Consider the following 19,658-nt stretch of genomic DNA (forward strand, 5'->3'; position numbering starts at 1 on the left):
TAGGACTTCCCTCTGCCACAGCAAGGTCTGGATAGCTCTGAGCACAGAAAATAAAGTCCTGAGACAAGCAAGGGCTGGGATATGGACTGGCTAGAAAAGGAGGGAAACGAGCAAACAAGATAGTATATATATATTTTTTTTTGTTGAAACAGGCTAAACAATGCAATAATACAGTAAATAAACACTGAAAAGTCTTAACACACTTGAGTGTGTAGTCCTAAACAGTGAATGCAATTAAAACTCTACAAAATTAGCAATTTAAAACTTTTTAAATGAAGCAAGGCAAGTACATAACTGAAAAACAATTTAAGAGGCAGTAACACAGCAGAATAAGTAGCTAGTCTACATATACAGAGAAGTGTATATACACAGAAAAGCAGCTAAAACACACAAAACAATTCAGATGCAGTGCAAGCTAGAGCACTTGAGTTGTAGCAATATTAAGGTAATTACAGTTATAAAAAATGCTCTAAAATATACTCTATATTTCCAAAATGTTTGAGAAGCACAGTCAGAACTTAAGGAAATTCAGGCAAAAATGTTTTTTTTCAAAGGGAAAAAAGGAGAAACAGAAGGCCTTATCAAATGTTCTCTCTGTGTTAGATGGAATATGCTAATGACACTAGACTGGGAGGAGTATCCCAGATCAGATTTACAGTTGGGGCGGGCAACTGCAAAGCCACCAAGTATAACACAAGACACCAACAGGGAGGGTGGATGCGGACACTAAAGCTATTAGCCTACAAAGCACTAGAGAAAGCCACAAAATGAAAGTTTTTAAACAGATAAAGATTTGTAAAGATACAGAATGCTTTATCTTGCATCATACTAATTGCTCCTTCTAATGCTACTACACTGCAACTTATTACTATGTACTTCCCAAATTCTCTCATATTTTGTAATTTTCTAATTTGTAATCTTGTAACTTCTGTTATTGTATCTGTATTTTGTATTTAGTATTTTTTTTGTATTATTCTGGAGCTTTTCTCCCCAGGACTCCATTGAAAACGCGCTCCTCGTGGCACAGTGGTCTATCCTGGCAAACAAACTGCAAATCAGTCAATAAATAAATAAATAAATTAATTAATTAATTAATTAATTAATTAATTAATAAGGACAGACATTATTCTGTGAGCTAATGTTTCATTTCTTCCAAAGGTTTCTTCTGAATCATCACTCACTTGGCCTGTCAGTCAAATTTCTCAGTAATGTTGAATACAGGTTACATTTGCTGGACGTACATCACCAGCTTCATTTTTACGTGCATTGCACTAAGAAGATTAGAAGGGCTTATTTATTTGTTTCCTTTTCCACTACCAAAATGAGTAAAGAGGTATCTAAAGTGACTCACTCTCATTGGTTGTCTGATTGCATTTCACACGTCCACAAAGAGAAGAGTTTTTACTTAACCAAATCTCCCAATGTTCACTTGACTAAATGTCTGACTACATCTATGGCTTTCTTCTCCAGAGTATCACTTACTGACATTTGTGCTGCAGATACTTGGTCCAATGCCCATACCTTCATTATAAATTGGACTTGCAGTCAAGGTCAACAGCTTCCTTTGGTTCGGCTGTGATCCAGGATATCCTCCCACTAGACCTCACAAGTGCAATAGTTGCAGGGAACTCTATCCCATCCATTGAGGATCAGATGAAAGAGACATCAGAAATGAGAGTTATGTGCTTAACCATAACACTAGATCTGTGCTGTCTGCTTCCATTCTTCCTCAACTTCCCTTCCTCCTTCACCCATCTTTAGATGTTTTCTTGACTCCTGAAGTGGCTTGATCATTGTCTTTTGAAGCTATATATTTGCCAGCTGTTTTCTTCCTTGAAGTATTTGATCTGATAGGTCTGGGAGTTATTTTCCTGTACGGCATTGTGGGACAAACTCAATCTGAGGTAATCCTCAATTTGCAGGGGATTATGAGTAAGGGAAGGAGCCTGAGCACTGGGTCGAAACTCTGAGAGTGGCCAGAGTGTGCTCTGAGACAGATCCAATAACCCAACAGCCCACCAGTTGAGGAAGAACAGAAGTAGACAATGCAGATCTGTTGTTATGGAAAGTACATAGATTCATAGGTGTATACCAGGCTAATGAACACCAGGGTATTTGCATGCCTAGCCTTGTAATTACTTTATATGTTACTGCATTACTTTCTTATAGTACAAAAACTGAGATACTGGAAACACTTGTTTATGGATATAGATAGTAAGATACAAGCAGTGAAAATGTTTTTAGTTCCTTTAATTGTATATATAAAGTTAGGCATATTTTTATCAACCAGAAGAGAAGTTGTGGGTAATAAGTAATAGAGTTGAAAGAATTTATCTAACAGGGGGTAAAGGAAAGTGGAATAAGCTGATCCTTCCAGTAGAACAGGGTAGTTTAGGATTACCTGATTTAAAGGTGTCCAGGTGAGAGCTGCTCTCTCTAAAGCAAAAAACACAGCATCAATGGGACCGGACGGTGTCCCCGGCTGTGTGCTACACGAACTCAATGAGGAACTAAACCCACACATAAGGCTGCTGTTTAATCTTAGCCTTACTACAGGATACGTACCCAAAGAATGGCGTACGGCAACTGTGGTCCCACTCCACAAAGGCGGTGCTTCTACGGACCCTGGAAATTACCGCCCCATAAGCTTGACGAGCCTTGTCTGCAAGGCTATGGAGAGGATCATAATGGAACTCATAAATAAAGACATTGGGGACCTACAGACACTGGATCCTACCCAATTTGGCTTTGTCAAGGGCAGATCCTGCCTCTTGAACTTGGTCGACTTTTTCAAAACAGTCACTAAGGCCATTGATGAGGGTAAGGCAGTTCACACAGCCTACCTTGACCTAGCAAAAGCGTTCGACACAATACCCCACTCGGGCATTATAGAAAAGCTCACCAGCTTAGATGTAAACCCATATGTCACAAGATGGGTTGCAAACTGGCTCAAGGACAGAACCCACAGGGTTAGAGTTGCTGGTGCCATGTCAGACTCTAAGCCGGTCACGAGCGGTGTCCCACAGGGCTCAGTCCTGGGCCCCCTCTTGTTCGGCATTTATTTTTCTGAAGTGCAGGCAAACATAGGGGGATTGTGGCTGACAAAATTTGCAGATGACTGCAAATTGGGCATCATAATTGTCACTCCATCAGACACAGACATCCTCCAGAGAGGTCTCATAGAAATGGATAACTGGTGCCAGAGCCATGGCCTTAAGCTAAATGCCAAAAAATGTATAGTCATACCCTTTGGGAAAAACAAGGTAACCCCTAATTACCACATAGGTGGTAATCCATTAAACACGGAAGAAGTTATCAGGGACCTGGGGACCCAAGTTGACAGTAACCTCTCTTTTGACACTCACATTGCCAAAGTGGTTAGGAAGACCTTCTACATTGCCCACCTGATCATGAAGGGATTCACATCCAGATCAGGAGAGGTCATTGTACCCCTGTACTCTTCACTTATCAGACCAATGATTGAGTACAACGCCCCATTCGGAATGCACCTTACCCGACACCTGCAGCAGTTGGAAAGACCCCAAAAGTTCCTCACCAAAAGGATAAAGGGGCTCAAACATATGTCATACGCTGCCCGACTGAAGAAACTCCAGCTCAATTCAGTCGCATACCGTCTGTTCAGAGGTGATCTGTGCCTGACATACAAGGCCATGTCCAACCCGAATTAATGGACATGCTCCACCTCAAATCCAAATCCACCAGAGCCACGAGAGCAAGAGACTTAAACCTCAACACGGATATAAATAGGACGTGCTGGAGGGACAGATTCATCACCCAGAGACTCCCTACACTATGGAACAGAATCCCAGTCCATGTGAGGCAGAGCCCCTCACTGACTCTGTTCAAGAGAAATCTTGACGAGTGGATGGGAGATCGTAGGTTTACCCCGGGAATCATCTCTGTGTCACTGCTGGACAGAGGCACAGCAAACTAATGGGTATAGTGTTCTCATCCTAAGGGGTGGTGAAAGCCACACACACTCTGGCTAGGCTTATAAATGCCCTAGGGCAGATAGCCTAGTATGAACCTATGAACCTATAAAGGGATATTTTAGAGCTACACAGTTAAAGCAATAGCACAAGCAGAAAGTTGTAATTCAAAGTGAAATATGATGCTGATGACAATGCAAACAGGTGTTAAAGAAATAAAAAGAGAGTGTGAATTTGGATGTAGATCCTTAAGCAGAATAATAGCAACTGTACAGAATATTATATTCAGAAAGTTGCAGAAAGCATTCTAAGAACTAAACCAACACAGGGATGGTGAAAGGAGATTAGGTAAGTAGGAATGACTACAAGTGGAGGGTACTGAAATTAGGGCTGGAATTTATACAGAAAACTGGAAAAGGAACCAATGTATTAGGAGCAAATAACGGAAGAGGGAAAGGTACTAGAGTAGTATAAGTTGAAGAAGTTGCTTGGACTTCAGGTCAGAGACTGGCTTCCCTACCAGGGATTGATATTAGAGTATAGGCAAAGAGAAAGGGATAGAGGAGTCTTAAGTGAAAGACTTGCTCTGGAAGAGATTGTAGTCAAACCTAGAACAGAAGCTGTTGTTTAAGAAATGTATTATTAGTTAGGCATATAGAATATTGCATGATAACAGCAAGAATAAGCCAGAGGTGGTTAGAAAAGATTGGAAAGAGAGAGACTAGAAATGCAGTTTATAAGGTAACAGAGAACATAGTGTGGCTCCCAAATAGTATTAAATTGAGATCAATACCTTCCTCTGAAACTGCACTTGCATTTGAAACATGCCATGACCGGTTAAAAAAAGGAAGAAAAGAAAAAATCATCTTTGCCCTTGGTTTAACCGGAAACAAAATCCTGAAGAGCTATGATTGGGGGTGACTATGCTCATATATCTCTGTGCAGCAGGAAAGTGTGTTGACTTCCCTAAATTTGTGTTTGCTGAAAACAAAATGCTTAGATTTAATTTAAGTAATTACCAACTAAGGAAACATCACAGAGAAACTCTAGTATACAGTAAGTAAGAAGGTATATATTATGTCTACAAGGGGATCCTCTTTGATGGGTCGTAAATACCACCCCACTCTTCTCACATTTGGACCCTGCATTCAAGCTTGGGTGCTGGGGCTATTGTAAGATTTCCAAACTTTTAGTATGTCAAAACATTTTCTTTGCAGGAAATGTGCTTGCTCAAAATCCTGCACTGGGCTCTCAGGCTTCATAGCACAGAGGGATAGAGCCTTCATGACCCAGGTTCTGATAGTGGCCTAGACACTGGAAGCACTGTCAAGGAGGGGGGGGCAGAGATTGGCAAAGCAAAACTTGCTTACCTTTGAGGGAGGGGGTTGGAGATGTCATTAATACGATTTATGCTATTCATCTAATCTCCTGCTGGAGTCCAGAGATGACAAAGGCTACTCTCTAAAAGTCCATGGCTCTTTGGAGGACAGTACCTTGCAGATGCAAGTGACAAAGCTCTTGTGCTGTCCCACTGCATGCTCACACCTTCAGCTGTTACATGCAGGTGTGGGAGAGAGGAAGGACTTAAGGAAAAAATACTCTCAATGTTCACTGTTAGATGACCGGGGGATGAAAAATTGTCAGTAAAAATCACATACTTATCTTGAATTTGTAAGAAAAGGCTGTATGTTGCAGATGTGCTGTTAGGTCCACTTTTTAATTGTAAACGCTTAAGTAGGAATACCAAGGGTTACATTCTTGCTTTGACTTCTCTTTCAATAATTTATCATTAATAGATCATTGATTCTGTTTCTCATTCATTTTCCTTTGGGATTATATAATACCAGTTGAATTTCTTATATTGGTGGATCTCCCTGTACAAAGTTGAAATATTCAGATTTGGAATATTAAAAGTAATCTTTTAATCAGGAGAAAGTAAAATATCCTGCTTCTTTAGCTAAGGAAACAACTGATTGGAAGTAAACTGAAATGGTACACATATACACTATATTACTGTCTACCTGTTGTTTTCCAAGAAAAGTAATATGATCTATGCCACTTTGTAACTTGAAAAGGATATATTTTGGTGTTAGCCTCCAACTGAGTTATTTTCATATTGCCTTTTCATGTTTCTTCCTAAAGTGACATTCCAGTCCTTGTCTCTGACTGATAAGTCACTAAAGTTGCTTCATTCAAACCACCAAAGCACTCAACTAATCCTGCAGGTTTACTGGTGTATATTTAGGATAGTGGACACACCTGCTCAGAAGCCCCTGATGTATAAAATTATGTAGCTTGTGTATGTGCACAGACATCTCTATATTACAGACACAAAGTATTCTTAAAGGAACAGTTGCAAAAATGTTTGGTTTTGATTGTGGTCTTTTATGTGATAATGTGAGGTATTGCCTGCTGTGACACGAGAAGTACAGCAGTGGATGTGTAACATATGCCAGCATATCTAGCTGGAGCTTTGTAAAGAATTATATGTCATTTGTATATCAAACTGATTTGTACAGGTGCTTGTGTTGAAAATGTATTTGTAAAGTTGCTTGTATTAAAAAAATGTACCAACAGTGGGTCTTGCTAGACAGGAAAAGAAATGTACCTTTATGTCAGACTGTATGGTAACTATTGAAATGAATACATTGTGGCACAGGATACTGGAAGAGAAGAGGTTAATCTCAGCCCAGCTAACTTTGAAAAATAGTTTGACATTAAATTACTTGGTATAAGCCATAAAGATTGTATCTCATAGGTCTCAATGCAGTCGGAAACAAAAAGTCCATACTAGAAAGCCTTCTGTATTGTCTTTAGCAGTGAACTAATTGCTACCCTGGAAGAGTGGAAGTGTTGAAATGGTTTTGTGGTTTCCAGATGCTATAGCACATCTTAGCAAAGCTGTGTCTGAGTGTATGGTAACGTGTGCAAAAATTTGGTTCATTTTCTAGTAAAGGAAGATAGTATGGGAACCAGAAGTCAGATGACCAGATGTATGTGATGTCATTCTGTAATCCAGGACTAAAATGATGTTTTAATATCAGACGAGACAGCAGTCTCACAGCAGTCTGTTTTTAAAACCAGTCATAGAACATCACTCACCCACTTCATCTTGCCTTGCTTTAGTAAGTAACCAGGGAATAGTAATTCTTTAGATCATAAATGTTCAGTGGCTTACAAACCCTGGTCTGTTCAGAACAACAAGATGCAAATCTCCAGAAAGTACTGTGCAATGGATAGGACCATTAAATTTAACGGTTTAAAGGTCCTATCCATTATAGAGCATTTTCTGGAGATTTGCATCTTGTTGTTTTGAACAGACTGGGGTTTATAAGCCATTGAAAGTTTGTGGCTTTTACTTCAGTTTGCAGTTTTGTTGATTTTTCAGCTTGTGAATTCTTTAGATCAGTCAGGAAAATATAATGAGAGGTTAAGTACTATTTTTCATTATCTGTGTGAATCTGTTCATCCATATTATTTTAATATTTCCTGTGATTTAAATTCTGGTGTTTATTGTAAATGGATATTTATTTTAAATATATTTAAACTTGTCATTGTGGTTAGTCCTTTAGAGAATATTTTAACCTTTGAGAGTACTTGTATTTATTTGGTGACACTGTCGCTGCTCCTGAAAGCTTTGCTGTTTGATCAACATTACCATTTGTATTAGTATTGATTTGACTCAGTATAATTGGGTACCCTTGTAAGAGCCTTAGAGTAGCTGGCTTTGGAGTGTCTGAAGGCAGTAACTATCTTATAGTCTGGACAGAGGGTCATGTTAGTAAATCTGTGCCAGCCTTTCCCAGATGTGTGTGTGTGTGTGTGTGTGTGTGTGTGTGTGTGTGTGTGTGTGTGTGTGTGTGTGTGTGTGTGTGTGTGTGAAAATCAAATCTCAGAGTGTGTGTCAGCTACTTGAAGCAGTGACACAAAGCACTGGTTTCACAGAGAGAGTGGTGGAGGACTTGGCTTGGACACTTGGATGATGACTCCGTTTTCTTTTTTTTTCAGAAATGTGTTCAGTTAGTAAATGAACACATTTCTGCACTGACACTGTTCCTGCACAGAGACCTGGTAGCTTCCTGAATTGTTAATTCACCTCATTTGCATGGTTTTCATCAGCAAATTAGGTCATTAGCATGCCGGATGGTCTTCCGTGCAGGAACAGTGCAGACAGGTTTGTGCACGTTGGATCAGCTATTCGCTGAATTGCTCGGCATCTGAACTCCATGCAGGAGCTGCTACACTGTTCCTGCATAAAAATTTACCTCTACAGATGTGCCAGTGGGGAGTCTTATTGGGGCCCTGGAGAGAGAGAGGGGAAAACCCAGTCCCTGGACTGAGTGTGTTCCCTGTGTGCTCTTAAGGGAAATTGTGCTTGATGTAGAGAGATGTACCTGGAAATACTCTGTGTATCTATTTTTGTTCCAAGTGAACATCCCTCACCTGTGTCAGTGGTGAGGATTCAGGCTCCTTGATACTGGTCTATGGGGGTTGGGGGGTGAGGGTGGGCATCTTTCTAAGCATGCACCAGCTTTAGCTGTGGGGGTTGGTGGAGGGGTGCTTACAAGAATTTTCAATGGTCTTACTCAAATTCCATCTCAAATTGCAGTTGTACTCACAACAGCTCTCACTGAGTCATTCATTAATTTCACCTGTGCTTTCTATCCTCAAAGAAAAGTAGCCTTTCTGGAATGTTATGACCTCACTTATACGAAAGCATATGAGCAATGCAAAGCTAAAATATTAGTTAACAGAAATTTCTGTTCATTTCATTTCATATTTTATTGTGTGTGGATTTCTGAATGCTAGCTAAGTGCTATGATGTTATGCATGACTGCCACTTGCTCTGTGGAAAACATCAGAATGATGCAAGTTTCGAACAGTAGTAGAAGCAGTCTTCCTTTTTTTCATGTTATGTTTTTTGATCTCTGAATACTAGCCAAGTGTAATGGTTTTCTGACCTACTGTAAAAAAACATATGTGTGACGTAAGCAATAGAAGTCCAAAACTTACTGTCACAGTGGGGGCTATACAGAACGACAATCTGTGATATATTTACATACTAATTCTGAGATTGCTTTATTACAGAGTAAGGGGAATATGTCAAGAGACTGCTAAGCATACCTCTCAACATCTTGGTGCAACAAATCTGGACAAAGCTTGACATAATAGGGGGACAAAGGACCGCAAATAGGGACACATTTTAAATATTGCTCATATACTTAGAAAGTTGATAGAATAACAGGACTTATGTTAGCATGCATTTTCTGGATGATATGAAGTCTGAAACTCAACTATTTGCCATTATTTAGTGACTTTAATCCTTATATTATTCCACTGGTTTGTCAAAAAAGCATTTATTATGAGGAAGAGACCAAAAATATGAGGCAAAAATCTGGACATTCTGTGAAAATCTGCACAGTTGAGAGGTATGTCTAAAATTTCATATGACTTCAGTAAACTGTATGCTTTTTGACTATACTGCTCACAGCTATGCTATGCAGAGTGAATAAATGAAATAAAGAGCTGCACAATTAAGAAAAGTTTTTTGATGAAATCATAAAAGGCAAACACTGACAGTCTTGCCTAACCACCCCACCACAAACACACACAAAAATGTAATAACCTTATTGTTTCACAGTGATCAGGGACTGAAAACTTTGACAGGAACTGAATATTGTTAATTGTGTTCACCACAAGGTATGAAAACAGGGCTGCATAAAATAAACTGAAACCAGGAGTAGGGTTGATAATGATGCAGTAAGTAGATGGTGACAATTTGGAGGTATCGGGTCAAGTTTCTTTAGGTCAGAATTTTAGATTCTGGGATTGTCTCTTTAAAGTACAGTATTATTTTGTACATTCTTCAGCCCATCTGTATAGAGGAAATGACTGTGACCTTGCTGAGCCCTGTTTAGTTAGTGGGCTGTGCACTGGAAGAATGGGGAAGCAGACAGCAATGGTGCTGCCACCATCAGTGAAGAATAATGACCTTATGGTAGTTTCACCTTCCTAACCTGGATAGAGCTGCCAGTGGGGGCAGATAGTTGCACGAGTGAATGACATACCCATGCTGCAGCTACACCCATTGCATGCTGCACTGTGTTGCCTTTGCTAGGTTGCACAAGTGAAAGTTATGCACATTAAAAAAAAAAAAAAAAAAAAAAGAGCTAAGACACACAAAGTGAGGCTGCACGCATTAGAAATGTACATTCTTCAATTGTTTTAGGCTGTAGTCCACAGGTGGATGTGGGTAATGCAAGATTTACCCACAGTAGGTATAGTTTGATCAGAAGGGCCAAGCCTGAGTACTCAGATAAAACCAGTTGCTGGTAAATGCTGAATTACCCACACACAGGAGTGGAATTTTGCTTCTTTACAGTGACATAATTTATGAAAACATACTTACTTTTTCTAAATAATGTCATTGTATAAAAGCATCTAAGTATTCTTCTGTGTATTTTCTAATGTTGTTGGATCTGAAAGGTGTATGTTTTCAGCATGTTTGTCAGTGCTTGCACAGTACATCTCAGTTTATTTTTTTAATGTATGGTTCATTATGGCCACTAGCTGTGATTCGTTTTTTGTGGCACAGCAATTGGCTACTTAGCATTGAAGCTGCTGTTTATCTCTGTAAAGTCTTGTATTTAAGAGATGATAATAAAACACTTTTCAGTAGAATGAGATAGCAGCCATAATGTTTAGCTGTTGTTTTGCTGAAAAAAAAAATAAGTGTCATGGCTTACGGCTACACAGAAAGGCATGTTATTTGTATTATTGATGTCATGATCTCTAGTGAAAGTAAAGTCCAAAAAAATCAGTGAGAAATGTTTCTCTGTTGGTATCTGAAATGGTGACAACTCTTTTAAGGATGCTGACATGAATGGGGACATGCATTGCAGTTTCAGTGTTGTTTCGTTTAGACTGCTTAGGAGCTTGTATTCATAGAGCTGTTTCCAGGTGTGCTCCCAGCATTAAGACATACAATTTCTTTTCCTAACTTGTTTTGAATTATTTTACTCAACAGAACATTTTTTTAGTATGGGAGGCTGGGTAAGTTGTTTTTAAAGTTTAGCATCTGTGCTTAATGTAGCAAATAAAATATTTTTTGCAAACTGACTTTTTTCTTTGGGGATGCCGGATTTACAAAGAGTGCTCCAATTGTTCTGTCCAGTCAGCATAGGGATGCCAGATTTACAAAGGGTGCTCTGACTGTTCTATCCAGGCAACATTAACATTTTTAAAAATTAAGTACTTTTTATTATATAATTTCCTGTTTGTGTCTTTGCACTAATGTTTTTACATGAATAGTCTATAAAAGTTATACAAGTGTGTTGCTTTGTACATATATTAAAAAAAATGTTTTTCATTAGGAAGTGGAGGCTATGCTGATAATTTCAGTGGTGCTGTTTCAACTACTGGAAATGGGGAAACAATTATGAAGGTGACACTTGCAAGACTAGTCTTGTTTCATATTGAACAAGGTAAAGTATACTCAGCTTTTGTATTTGTAGTATAAAGAGCAAATAAATTCAGTTAAGCATTTTTTTGATGATTATCATTTAAATATACAGGCACATTCATTGCATCTCATCATATTAATCTTACATGCTTTTAGTAACCAGGTGTCACAAGGCATTGAATGTTCTTTAAAGATGACCCAGTGTGTTGCTAGACATAGGAAGCATTTATGTCCACTGCTGTTGTCATCATGAAGGATATTGTACAACACGCAGCATTAATTGAGTAAATTCAGAAAAAAATAGCTTAATTGAAATTCTGAATGTTTTGTAAACTGAAAATAGTGTTAATTTTATCAGCATACCTAAGAAAATTGCATCTATTTGAACTTAATATATGGTATCTTGTTGTGGTTCCTCCTTTAGAAGATCATTTGTCACTTTTTGTAAACTAAAAATAATGCTGTTTTTAAGCATATCTTTGGAAACTGCACCTTTGTTGAACTTAATAATGCAGTATCCTTTATTTTTTGTAGTCCCTCCTTTAAAAATAATTTGCCAGAGGTGGTTACCACATCATTCTTCCTTTTTGAAACATGGTCGTTTTTCTGAAACTTCCTCTTGTTGTTTAAAGTCTCACACTAGTATATGAGCAGTGCCCAGTTCTCACATTATTTTTTTTGAGCAAAGCTTCAGCTCTGTGAAGGAACAATGAAAACCATTTTTTTTGGGCGAAGGGGTGCCTCTATGGATCCACCTGTGCCGGGAGTTTCACCCCGGCCCCAGTACCTTACTTTGTTATACTAACTCTGAGATTACAAATTTGGAGGGAAAAGAAAAGCCCAAATACACAGAATCACTGCCTGCATCCAAAAACACCACACTGATTCGTTAAGGGGAACAGTGATGATGGAGTTGGTTATTGGGGAAAAGAAATCAACAAGTTTGAACTTGTCCACTTTACACTCATCCAGATATAGGACAACTCATATTCCTTTTCTTGTCTTTTTTTAACACTATGAAAGAAAAAAACTTCCTGAATCTTAATTCTTAAATGAGAACAATTTTGTTACTTTCTGATATTTTGACATTATTAATGTTTGCAACATCCTTGTTCACATTCCATAGTTTTTCTAGAGATTCAGAGCAGTCTGCGTCTACAGCAATCAGAAAATATATATACAACAGAAGAACTCCAAAGAAGCTGGAAAGGCATTTATTACTATTATATAATGAAAGTGGCTTGCCTTTTTGTGTAGCCATAAGCCATGATACTTAATTTTTGTAAGTAAAGCTACAGCTACTAACCATCATGACTTTTATCTTACTCTGCCACACACCGCTCTGTTTAAGATCTGCATGTCTCTTAAAAGTGAGAGACAGAAAAAAGACAGAACAGGCTAGGAAGGAATACTGGTTGGCTAACACAGAGGCTAAGATGTGAGTTGCAATAGCAAAGAACAAGGCATCAAAGACACTACCAGCTTCTGGAAAGTGACTCTGTAGATGGCACAAAGAAACCCTATTGGGTTGTAAGGCAAAGACAGACAGACAGACAGACACCTTATTTAAGGGTCACCAGCAATAAACTGTTCACCGGATGTCAAAGGCAGATGGAAGGAGAAATTACAGCTGCATCTGAATGAAGAAAACCTCACAGAAGCTATACTGCCAGAGACACAGCCTATGATGATAGAAGACAGGGGGGCTCATCCTAGAAGAAGTAAGAACAGCGCTAAGGAAAATGAAGTCAGGGAAAGCAACAGGCTCATTTTAGGTTACAGCAGATATGGAAAAAATTGTGGTTGAAACGGGGGAGAAATGGATCTTGATGGAACTAATAGTAGTTGTAGAGAAAAAGGTGAATCCCAGATGACTGGAGAATATGCATACTAGTGCCGGTGTTCAAGTACAAAGGGGACATGTACAACTGTGGGCTGTACAGAGGTATTAAACTCCTATCACTCTGCATGAATGTTCTGGAGAAAATGATTGACAGACCTATGCAGAGTAGTAGAAAGAAGATGGGAACTGAGCAGTTCGGATTCAGATCAGGATGCAGCACAACCAACCCAATATTTGCAGTGAGACATGTAGTTGAAAAGGAGCAGCTAGAGATGAGGAAGAAGTCCAACTAGGCATTCCAAGTCTTGATTCCAAGAAAGCTGACTTGGGCAGTCCTGTGGTGGTTCAAAGTCCCAGAAACATTGATGGAATTAGTGCAGGCTGTGTACAAGGACCCAATCCATGCCGTCCACTCTCAACCCATTTTCCCATTTTGTACATGGGGTCGGAGTGTCACTTCAGCAGTGACAGTCACCTCAAGCCAAGGTTTACACCTCCTGGTGACTAGCCCTGCCACGGTAGGTCATTGTTACCACTCACTTGCATGCACACACACACCTATGACCAATTTAGAGTATCCAGTTCACCTACTGCATGTCTTTGGAATGTAGGAGGAAACTGGAGAACCCAGAGGAAACCCACATGACTGCAGGGAGGAAATGCAGACTCCGCACAGAAGGCACCCCAGCCGAGAATCGAACAGGAGAATCTCTTGCTGTGAGGCGACAATGCTAATCGCTGCACCACCATGGCCACCCCTACAAGGACCCAATGACTTAAGTAAAAACAGTGTTCAGTATCATAAAGGGGTTCCCAGTGGGCATGGATGTTCATTAGGGTTCAGCTCTGAGACCACTTCTGTTTGTACTAATGATGGACTACGTTAGCAAACAGGTCATATGGGACAGATCAACAAAGTTGCTTTATGCAGTTTATGTGCCATTACAGGCAGACTCTGAGTAAGAACTTCAGCAAAGGGTGTGGAAATGGAATACAAAACTTGAAGGCACATGGGATGGAACTGAGTACAAATAAAATAGTTATAATGGCATCAAACAGGGAAAATCCAAAGAAAGTGAAAATTGAGATAGAAGGGAAAATTGTGCGACAAGTTAACAGCTTCAGGTATCAGGAAGGGGTGGTTGAGGAGTGAAATTGAATGAAGAGGTCAAAGCTAGAATCAAAGGGGCTGCAGCCCACTGGCACAGAGTGTCAGGTGTAGTGTATGACAGAAGGATGCCAAATAAGCTTAAAAGTTAAGGTGTACAAAACAGTGGTGCGACCAGTACTACTGTATGATACAGAAGCCTGGGTAGTAAAGGTAGAACAGTTGAGGAAGCTAGAGGTGATGGGGATGAAGTGCATGAGGCAGGTGGTAGGATAGATACAGTGGGACAGATGAAGAAATGAAGACATAAGACCAGAAGCCAAAATAGCCCCAGTTGCAGAAAAGATCAAAGAGAACAGAATACAGAAATTTGGGCACGTGCAGAAAAGCAGAAGACAATGCAGTGAAGATGGGTTGAGACATACAGTAATAAGGCAAGAGGAAACATGGGTATCCAGCAAAGAGATGGATGGATTGCGTGTGAGAAAAGACTTGTGACAGTTAGGCATGACTGTCAAAGAAGGTAGAAGAGTGGCATTGAATTAAGAAAGATGGTGACAGTTGACCCGACACCCCAACCTGCATAGAAGAGGAGAAAAAGTGGTTGATGATGATGATGATTCAGTTGTTTGTTTGCAAGATCTCAGTCTGAGTTTCTTTCTTTCTTTCTTTCTTTCTTTCTTTCTTTTTTTTCTTTTTAAAGTTACATGACCAAGAGAGAATGTGTCTGAGGAGAAGGGCAAAGTGAAGGATAACAAGCTATGGACTGACGAGCAGTCAATAAATGACAAAGATGGGGAATGATGGAGCAGCTGAAGCATAACTAAACTAGGTAATGATGAGCAGAGTAAAAAAATAATAATGAAACTAGGGAATGATGAATAATTGAAGGATAATGAGACTGTGATGAGCAGTCAAAGAAGGATGAGGCTAGGGATGGATTAACAGTCAAAGAATAATCAGTTTAAGAAATTATAAGCATGGAAAATAAGGGGCTATATCATATAGTCGAATCTTTAGGTAATCAAATACCTAAAGCTCAACACCTAAATAGCAAAAGGAGTAAACTGCGAACAGCTACTTCTGCAAATGTTTTCATAAGGAAAAAAATTCACTTGGCCATTATTGGGAATTTGCCCTTTTCTCCACTGTAGAGCGATCTCGGAGTTGGTATATTTAGTTAGGAGGGTGTGTGGGGGGCACAGCCCCCCACTCTATTAGGGTTTGAACGTTTATTTTTTTTTTTTTGTCCAGCCAAGCATATTATATTTTTTCCCTATGAAAAAATCCACAGAAGTGGCTGTTCGCGGTTTACAGCTTTCGCTGTTTAGGTGTCGAACTTTAGATATTCGATTATCTAAAGCTTCGATTATCTAATATAGACCCGAAAATAAGACAGTAAAAGGAAATGAGAAGGGTTCTCCAAATGTTTTTACAGCCATCCTTTTGGCTGTCTCTCTGCACACTTCCCTTGTAAGCACCTTCCTAATTAAGAGTTGCTGATTGAAGGCTTAGTGTCTGTTATTCTAACAGTGTATTAGTTCTGGTTTAAGCACTTGGGCTTCGGGCCATTTATTTTACATTAAGAAGGTGTGGTCTGCACTCTTGTGGGAGGAGAGGGTAGATTCTGCCCTTCTGAGCTGGGAGTTTCTGGTTAAAGGCTTATTGTGCCTGCTTATTTGAATTGTTTCTTTCTGAAATTGGTACGCCTTGTTTGCTGTAGCATAGACTAAATTCAGACCTGCAGAATCTTGCTTTGTTTGTATAACTTGAGCACTAATCTAGACCATCTTTTTTTGGAGAAGGTTCCCTTGCACCCTAGTGGCAGGAGTGTGCAGTTAGAACTTGTCTGATCGAAGACTGCTGGAACGGGGCTTAGTTTTTAGCATTTTATTGGTTAATTTGTTTAAATCAGTTTGCTCATTTGCTACTGTTATATTAAAAAAATATGCTTTATGCATCACTGCTTAGCTAGGGTTAAACTATTCCTGGAGCCATAAAGTCTGCTCTTCACATTTTCCATTAGAACTAGCCAGTTTTTTTAGTTTTAGCACTCAAATCTGTTTCTTTGAGCTCAGCACTTGTTCAGAACTCATTGTAAGCACTAAATAAGCTACAAATTACTACAGCACTCAACTTTCCTCACTTGTCTAGAGGAAAACAGTTTTTAGTACTTAATAAATAAGCATCTATCCAGGCATGTCTAAGGGCCAGCTCCCGGTGTTTTCTCATGCCTACCTGATGAATCTGGGCATCTTGGGGCAATGCAGCAATTACCTCATGTACACAGACAACCCTCTCCTCTTACCACCCAATACTACAACCCGTGAGAGATGCACTTATATAGCCAAACTGGAAGCAACGCTCTCTTCACCCAAGACTGGACTAGACAGTCAAGAGGAGAAGGTAAATACTTGCACCGCACCACACTCCACATAGTTCCTCAAAACCTACGCCACCAAAACCCACACATTGCAACACAAAACACACATGTAAATTCTTGGAAGCTCTCAATAAAAATCTGCTCAAGCAACAGAGACCTCCAAAGCAGAAGCGCATGCAACCTCCACCCCTCCAACACAACCCAAATGACACATAGCCCACAAACTCAGTGTGCCACTCAAACACAGCCCACAAGGCATAACAACGTACCCAACACTCTAGTCATAGGTGACTATAGTCAGGTACACTGATATTCCACTCACCAGGCTAAACAAGGAGTAAGTTAGTGTCAGCTGCCTGCCAGGTGTCAGGATCTGCCACACAACGCACGCACTCAGGTCACTCCACAACAAGTAGAAATATGACTCTGTCATTGTCCATGTTGGTGTGAATGACCTGAGATGTACCTCCCTGGACTACATGAAAAGAGACATGAAGGAGCTCTCCGGTCTTGTAGCCCAGGCAGGTATGATCCTGGCCCTGAGTAGCATCCTGTCATCACCCAGAATGATACCACAATGCAAGGACAAAATGATTGACCAACAATTGGCTAAGCTTCTGGTGTCATTCTAAGGGGATCCAGTATCTGTCTGCCTGGGATGACATGATCAACAGACCACGATGCTTTGCCAGAGATGGCCTGCACCTGTTGCCCTTGGGATTCCAGATACTGGCTAAGACTCTTGCCACGTCTATAGTGTCTTTTTTAGGCAAGGTTCAAATGACAAATTCACCACCATAACAGGTACAAGCAAGCAAATTCTGAGGGTAATGCTACTCAATGCTAGAAGTCTAAACCTCAAAATGCATTCACTCAAGGCACTCCTTAAAGTGGAGAACATCGACATCTGTGCAGTGACAGAGATCTGGTTCAAGGCTCCAGAGAGCACCCCTGCATTACCAGGCTATAATTCATACCACACCTTTAGGCCACCTAACCTGGACCGAAACACTAAAGGCGGAGACATGTCCATATTCATGCACAGCATAATGCATCCGAGATTATCCAAGTGCAACTAACTCTGGGCAAGACTGAAATACTCTGGGCAAGACTGCAATCCAAATTGTAACTTGCTACAGATCCCCCACCATGCCCCAGGATTCTCACTCCTCATTTCTTGATACACTGAAAAATATTAGGGTACAACCCAACACCCTAATAATGGGTGATTTCAACTACCCCACCATTAACTGGGAAAATTACTCATGGACCAACTCTTTTGCTCAACGTTTTCTGGAATTCACAAATTCCAACGCCTTGGATTAACTTATCCACACCCCCACCAGGGGCAGCAATATCCTAGACCTGGTCATTACCAACACGGGTGACCTGTGTTCCACACCAGAGGTCAATTCCTCGTTGGTCAGATCTGACCACAAGCTAATCAGCCTAGACATCCACATCCCGCCCCCACACTCCCTTTGGGGAAACCACTGTAAAAACTTTCTCCAAAGCCAACTTCACTCTTCTTAAGACAGAAGTGGCAAACTTCACAGCACCCATGCAGATGGACAATAGAGGTATGACTGCTGAATCCTACACAAATGCACTTTATAAGCACTTAAACGAGTGCATGGATCATGCTATCCCTAACAGAACCAAGATGCTATCCTCCAAAAAAAGGAAGCCAATCTGGTGGTCCCCTGCCATAAACAAACTGTACAATAGAAGAAAGAAACTGTTGCAAAAAAGAGTAAAATCTCATGACTGGAAGATCTCCCTGGTCGACCTCAGTAAGAAGCTGAGATCCCTCATAAAATCCTCCAAAGCTAGTTATGAAAACAAAATCACCACTGATTCTAAAGACAGCCACAAAGCATTCTATAGCTATGTCAAGAATCTCAGTAGCAATATTCAGATCTGCTCTGAGTTACAGCACAATGGCACTGAATGTACAGAACCAACTGATATTGCCAACCTCCTGGCAGATAGGTTCAGTGCTAACTTTACCCCCCTCACCCTCTAAAGGGCCCATCTCTATACCAGAAAAATGCAAAGTTCCTGTAATAACAGCTGCACAGGTAAAAATCACACTCTCCAAAGCCAAGAACACAACATCCCAGGCTGCGTTCTACATGAACTACAGAATGAACTGGCACCCCCAACTAAGCACCATGTTCAATCATAGCCTCACCTCAGGCTTTGTGCCCACTGAATGGTGCACTGACAGTTATCCCACTCCACAAAGGGGGAGCCACCACGGACCCCGGGAACTACCGCCCCATTAGCCTAACAAGCCTGGTCTGCAAGGTCATGGAACGTATCATCATGGAACTTATAAGCAATGACACTGGTAATCTCCAAATTCTGGACCCCTCCCAGTTTGGGTTTGTAAAAGGCAGATCATGTCGACTAAACCTGACTGACTTCTTTGAAGCAGTCACCAAAGCCGTAGACGAGGGTAAGGTGGGTCAAACAACCTATCTATATCTCGCCAAGGCTTTTGACACCAACCCCCCACTCTGGAATTACAGATAAACTCACTAAACTAGGAATAAATCCCTATGTCACAAGATGGGCTGCCAACTGGCTCACTGACAGAACCCACACTGTGAAAGTAGCAGACTCCAAATCCGACTTCAGACCAGTGACAAGTGGATTATCACAGGGTTCAGTCCTGGGTCCTCTCCTGTTTGGTATCTACTTTTCTGAAGTACAGGCTAACACAGAAGGTCTTTGGCTAATGAAGTTCACAGATGACTGCAAACTAGGAGCCATAATTGAAACTCCTAACGATGTAGGTACTAGGCTACAAAAGGGCCTCATTGAGAGAGATGCCTGGTGTCAAAGCCATGGCCTCAAGCTCAGTGCCAAAAAGTGCATATCATCCCCTTTGGTAAAAACTCTGTACC

At 40.4% G+C, this 19,658-nt stretch overlaps 1 protein-coding gene across 1 annotated transcript in view; it reads left to right on the forward strand.

Annotated features, from left to right (window-relative positions):
- Positions 1-19,658, forward strand: part of ASRGL1 (asparaginase and isoaspartyl peptidase 1) — a 757,546-nt gene that overhangs the window by 572,922 nt on the left and 164,966 nt on the right. The window contains exon 6 of the mRNA XM_044077290.1: positions 11,324-11,434. Coding sequence (XP_043933225.1) covers positions 11,324-11,434 — 111 coding nt within the window. The remainder of the gene's footprint in view (positions 1-11,323; positions 11,435-19,658) is intronic.

This window comes from Protopterus annectens, chromosome 1.part1 (assembly GCF_019279795.1).
Source record: "Protopterus annectens isolate FY-2018-M chromosome 1.part1, PAN1.0, whole genome shotgun sequence".
NCBI classification, from domain to species: domain Eukaryota; kingdom Metazoa; phylum Chordata; order Ceratodontiformes; family Protopteridae; genus Protopterus; species Protopterus annectens.